Here is a 6,458-nt window from a genome sequence, read left to right as displayed (position 1 = left end):
AAACTTCCAAAAACGTAGATCCAATGATCAGACAATGGATTAAAAATATATCCTTCGTTCAATTGGAATGTAGCCCAGAACAAAGACATGCAAAAAAGTTCAAAAAAGGGCAAAAAATAACGTCAGAACTACTAAACCTAGGACGCTATAGATTGCGGACATATGTACTCGAAACAGCATATACAATGTAAAGTCATTGCCAAGAAGAAGAAACAACAGCGGAAAATGTCCTATATTTGTGCGAAGACCTATGCAGTCAGGGTCTATTCATGTGAGAGGAAAAGCCCGGGCCTGAAGGATACACGGAGTCCTTTGAAGCTTTGGGATCTGGTAAAAAGCCTTAAGCGTAATGAGGATAGACAACTTAGACAACAATGATCATTCGGGGATCGTGAGTTGCGGTCTGGTTTGACATAGGTTTTAGAAAAACATTTTCTCTATCGTGCCAACGTTTCGATCTTTGTTGAGATCATCTTCAGGGCCCAAAGTGTTTGTTTTCCGTGTAGATGTGGCATTCTGAGAGTGCCACTCTCAACAGGACAGACAAGAATGACACATCTACACGGAAAACAAACACTTCGAAATACAAGCTAACAGGGGATAAAAAAAACCTAAAGGATCAAATATTCGAGCGACCGTGGAAAGTATATTTCGCTTTGTACCAGACCGAGGCTCCAACTCCATCCTAAAATCGAACAGGACACCATCAGGAAGCCATCTCAATCCCAATACAGAACAGGAGTCAAATTCGACTCGGGAAACTTCAACATCACCCTTTTCCAAACTATCTACGAGAAGGGAAGAGTTGCTGGACCATTTCCGCAACTCAGAACCCCCTGCAGAACAAATCCTTAGATTGTCTATATAGTATTTTCGCTTCCTGGAGAGAACTCACGGACGTCAAAAGATCGTCCATATACATGTCTCGTGCGGTAACTTCTGCTGCTAATGAGAAATGTTTACCCTCCTCATCAACTAACTGCTGGATGTTGGGCAAGGCTAAATATGGGGAAGATGAAATACCAAAAACGACTGTATTTAATTCAAACATAGACAACGGGTGCTCACGATCAAAACGCCACAATATGCGTTGATAACGACGATGTCGCTCGGTAACCAAAATTTGCCGATACATTTGTCGGACATCCGCGGTCAGGGCATAAGCAAATATTCGGAAATTCATGAGTAATGATACTAAGTTGGCTTGTAATTTAGGCCCGACAAACAAAACATCATTCAGCGATTTTCCAGAACTCGTTTTGGCACTGGCGTCAAACACCACGCGCACAGGTGTACTAGTGCTCTGAGGTTTGAACACTGCATGGTGCGGAATAAAATATCCAGTTCTATCGTGTTCTCCCTGAACGGGCGACATATGACCTTGCTGTAAATGATCATAAAACACGTCGTGGTACACTTTTTTCAAGTCGGGAGAGCGAGCCAGCCGTGCCTCTAAGTTCAGGAATCGTTTACAAGCTAATTCAGAGGAATCCCCAAGGATCTCCGGGTCTTCACGAAAGAGTAAAGCGACTGAAAAACGATCTCCTTCGGTCCGCTGGACCGTGTTTAAAAAATGCCTTTCGCACTCGGCGTCCTGCTTAGTGATCATAGGACGGACGGGTGTCGGGATTTCTATTTCCCAAAACCGTTCCAAAACCTGTATCTCGGGACTCGACAATTTGGATAAAAGGGTATGCTTTTGTTCTCTTGACTTTCCCACTAACGGAGCCTTTCCCATGACCACAAAACCTAATCGAGTGTGCACAGCGACAGGTGCGTCTGGACCATCCATGATCTTGGTCCCGCTCACAAGATGAGGGAATAGCTCCGATCCAATAATACCATCGACTGGACCTGGAATATGAAAACTCTCATCCGCTAGATAATGATAACCTAGCGACATCCACTACAGCACAAGGCATCTCGTCCACAATTTGATCTACGGCCAAAGTTTTGATCGTGAACGAGATGTTTCGGTCGAATCGTGACGAAAAGGTTAATTTAGTCTGACCACCAACGGACTTGGACGTTCCCCCAAAACCTACAACTGAACATCTCCCCGTCTCAATTGATAGATTCAATCTGGCACAAGCTGTTCTTGTCAGGAAATGCGACTGACTTCCCGAATCCAATAACAATCGAATATCTTGTCTGTTTCCCGTACCATCGTAACTTCTAACGACCACTGTCGACAAAAGGACTGTTGAGCTATCATCCACATGGAACCCGTCCGAGTTTGCTAATGAACAGATATTTGATAACAGATATAATTGATTTTCCTCATAACAAGAATCTGAAAGTTTCTTGTTTTTCGAAGCTGGCAAATGTAATAACGAATGGTGTGAAAGTTTGCACTTGTTGCATGATATTCGACTATCACAATCAAGCGCTGGATGGTCTGGGGAAAAACAACGAAGACATAAAAATTTATTTTTTATTAATTGAAATCTCTCCCAAGGAGACAGTTTTCGGAATCGGGAGCATTCTCCAAGGCCATGACCTGCTCCACAATTCGGACATCTGCGATCCTCCCGGCCTCCTCTAGGCTCAGCGACGAATGCATAAGTGGGTCGGGAAGTTCGCTTTGAGGGTCCCGAAGGTTTCGTCTCAATTCGCGAATCGAATGGCATGGATTTTATTTGTTTTTGGAGAAATCGTACGAACTCCTTGTATGTAGGAACATCTTCTGAACGGTACGCCTCTTCGAACGAACGCCTAGTCCACGGATCCACAATGGACAGGCCTCGATTAAGAAAAATAAAATCTGCCACATCCTCCAGGTCGATTTGCTGGAGAGCTGTAATGGGGGTACAGAAATTGTCCAAAACCGAAGTTAATCCTTCTCGAGACTCCATACGTAAAGGCTTGAAATTAAAAACCTGTTCTAAATATCCGTTTGCTAAAGACCTTTTGTCATTAAAACGGTCGAACAAAGCATCCCAGATAACTTTGTAATTGTTCGCGGTGGGAGTCAACCCCTGGCAAACGTTTAAGGCTGGGCCCCGTAATCTCGATACTAAATGGGTCACTTTTTCCAAGTCCGAGAAGTCGACATTCTTGTGGACCAAAGTGGTGAACAATTCACAAAAAACCGGCCAATCCTGTGGTGTACCATCAAAGTAAGGGAGTTCCAGTCGCTTTAGTCGTGCTACGGCTCGGACTTGGGCACTAAACTTGTGCCTTCATGTCCGGACTTGCTGGCATTTTGCTGAGCAACTGATGCAATAAGTTCTAGCATTTCCGACAAGTCGGTGAATTTCGGAATAAAATCCTTGTCTAATTGTAAGGAAACGTCATTCATCCGAAATTCAACTCTTCCAGTTCGTTTACAGTGGAATCATGCAGTGAGTAGGCATTCTGAAAAAAGCTCCGGTTTTTGCCTTCGTCAATTTTTCTTCCGAACTCGTACAATCTCTTTACCTAAGCAACAATTTTTCTCTTTTAGCGGTTAGTATTTTTAGTAAGTTTTCTGGTTTGGACTTCTCCATTTTTTTTTAATTGTTAGAACCAATGTACCGACCCACGATTACGAAGATCACGAACGAAAATGAATGAATTTAATTTAATTAATTTAATCAATTTAAGGAAAATTAATTCAACAACCCAACTGATTCCGATCCGGCCCGGAGGACCAAAATGTTTGATCAAGTGGACTGTATGGGTTTAAAATTAAACTAAAATAAAATGAATTATAAAATAAAAAGGAAAAAAACACTCACCTCCGGTGACGATAGTCCAGCTACCTCAACTGAGGTAAAGGGGGTTGCAAGGAGGAAAATGTTCGGAAAAGGCAGGAAAAGTCGGGACGGGGACCTTCACGGCGCAGATGTCTCAGGAACTTCACGAACCGGAGCGATGACGACGATAAATTCATCAAATGAAGACAATAAACGAAAAAAAAAACTTCAAGCAGGATCACGACTTATATAAAATTACAATTGCTTAAGACGACGACACAACGAATTCAAGCCTTGATCTGGCCGACGACGAGGCCGGAAACATGGCGGGAGGTTTTCCGAAATCTTATCCCGAGTAATCCTTACGGCGTAAACATGCCTTATCCCTGTTTTTTATGTGCCAATTAAAGACAAGCGCGCGTTTCCTTTAATTATTGAGAAATTTTAGGAGTTCAAAGTTCAGGACGTTTAAATATGGTTCATCGTCGTTATACCCTCACGGGCCCAATTATCCGTAAACTTGAACCGGTCTACCGTTCGCATAATATCAACATTGCTATATACATTCGATATTTTTAAACATCCTTTCAAGCACTGGCCCTGATGGAAAATAATGCGATTTGACTCGAAGATCAAAACGTATTTAAGTTCAGTAATTGGGAAATAATACGGGTACAGTTACAAATGTTTGAGACGATTTGGCTCCACTATAATGCCCTTATATGAGGTTCTTGTGACAAAAATATACCAAACGGTAAAGGTTCCCACTTGTCTTCTTTAAGGCCAGGACTCTATCGATCCCGACAAATAAATTTTACCTAAGCCCTCCTCCTTTGTATTCATTCCTATACATATATCCTAACTGATTTATTTTACCCTAGGAATTTTCTGTTTTTGTTTAATTATTAGCAATTTTTACTTTCAGTCATTTTTTAAATTAAAAAATAGAAATTTTTTTCCAAAGAACCATTTTTCATGGACGTATCATATTCAACGGTGATTTATTGAGGTTAAGAACTTAAGAAGATGCTAGTGCAACTTGTCGTCAATGTAGGCACTTTTTATCACTTCGGCATCTGATTGAAATTTGAAAAAAAAAAGGCAAAAGGTAAATTTTCTTTCTAGTCAGAGAATACCGTCGACCCATTAAAATGTTATTTTGTGGCAAGAGGACCGCGATGCCAGAGTGGTTAGAGCATCCGACTCGTATTTATTTATTCATTTAAACGGGCAGATACCAACATACAACATACAATACATTTTAAAAGAGAAAAATACAAATTTGTCCATATAAAGAAACTATAATTTAAATTATAATTTTTTTATAATAAACTATAAACTCAAGAAAGAAAATTGTAACAATTTGTGTAGAATGTACAATTGTAGCGCAATTATAAAAGTTTAAACGAAAAATAATGGTTAAAAACCTATTTATAGGGTATAAAAATAAACATAAACATTAATTTACTAAAATTATATAATAAGCAATCCAAACAAATCTTATTTTCTGCTAAGCAGGTATATCCAATTATAATAAGGCCCAGATTATCCTAAAGCTCACTAATCTGGTGGACCAAAGCTGAGCAAAAACACGCTACCAAACATTAGACAGCATACAAACACTGGCAAAACTATGTATCACAGAGGTAATAAAAACAACCACTTACATTGCACTACAAACACTGCTAAACCATTGGAAATATAAAAACGGAATTAAACTAAACACTTCGGGCACATAATTATACATAATAAAACAGACACCCATTAAAAAAAATGGGGCTACAAGATCCCAAAAACTCTTTACACCATAAGGACTCAATAAAGAAGAAGAATAATTTAGGAGAACATCAGATAAAATGATATGGTACACAGACGAACGAACGAAGAGGCAGTTGGTGTTTCACATAGCGTGGTCTGCCCGGATTCGGGAGACTGGAAGTGCCAATAGGAGGCCTGATAGTGGATTTCAGCGCACTACGACGCTAAGAGCAAAGAAATATTGTTATTGCTGCAAGACGAGAAGAGAACACCAATTGGAATGCTGTCATGTTTACTGATGAGCCGCGTTTCTGTCTGAATATTGATAGCAGGCACCGAAGATGCTTATAATGCTCTAGTTCGTGTTCCCTCCAGTGGAGTTTGAAGTAGGCGGTGTAATGGTCGGGGGTGGGATTTACACTGCAGGACGAACTGGAGTCCATATTGTTGAAGGTAACCTCACCACAGTCCGTTATGTCCAAGAAATTATCCAGGAATACATCCCTCAAACCAGAGATCTCATTGGTAGGGATTTTCGATTTCTGGATGACAATGCCAGACCTCATTGAGGCAGAGATGTTCATCAATGTTTAGAAAACCTGGGCATTTCCCATCTGCCCCTTCCCCCATTGTCTCCAGACCTCAATCCTACTCATGTAGAATGCGTTGCAGAGATTGCTTCTCGATCACCATCCGCAGCCAGTTGACCTGCAACAACTGAGTGGACCGTTACAACATCTATGGAGAGAAATTCCTTATGAAATTAGTGACAACCTTATTAACCGTATGCCGAACAGGTGCACAGAGGTTTCAGGTAATAGAGTACATTATACAAACTACTAATTAATGTGTACAATAAACAAAATTATTAACTCACTACTTTCGTGGTCCGCTTGACCAATTAATACATGACAATTAATTAAGGTTTTTAGTTGAGATGAAAAAAAGTTAATGGCACGAGCGGGATTCGAACCCACGACCTTCGGCTAGATACGCCGCTGCTCTACCACCTGAGCTATCGTG

The 6,458-nt window shown here is 40.7% G+C and overlaps 1 protein-coding gene across 1 annotated transcript; it reads right to left on the bottom strand.

Moving 5' to 3' along the window:
• Positions 1-826: 826 nt before the first annotated feature.
• LOC106661008 lies at positions 827-1,903 on the bottom strand. The gene has a single exon (XM_014384106.1). It carries the CDS (start codon positions 1,901-1,903, stop codon positions 827-829), a length of 1,077 nt encoding a protein of 358 aa, XP_014239592.1.
• Positions 1,904-6,458: the final 4,555 nt, after the last annotated feature.

The sequence above is a fragment of the Cimex lectularius genome, unplaced genomic scaffold (assembly GCF_000648675.2).
Source record: "Cimex lectularius strain Harlan isolate CLEC.00 unplaced genomic scaffold, Clec_2.1 scaffold75, whole genome shotgun sequence".
Classification (NCBI taxonomy): domain Eukaryota; kingdom Metazoa; phylum Arthropoda; class Insecta; order Hemiptera; family Cimicidae; genus Cimex; species Cimex lectularius.
This window is presented reverse-complemented; position numbering and strand designations above follow the sequence as displayed.

Excerpts from the sequence above, each read along its gene's own strand:
- LOC106661008 (XM_014384106.1), bottom strand. The coding sequence starts at position 1,903 with ATGTCGCTAGGTTATCATTATCTAGCGGATGAGAGTTTTCATATTCCA.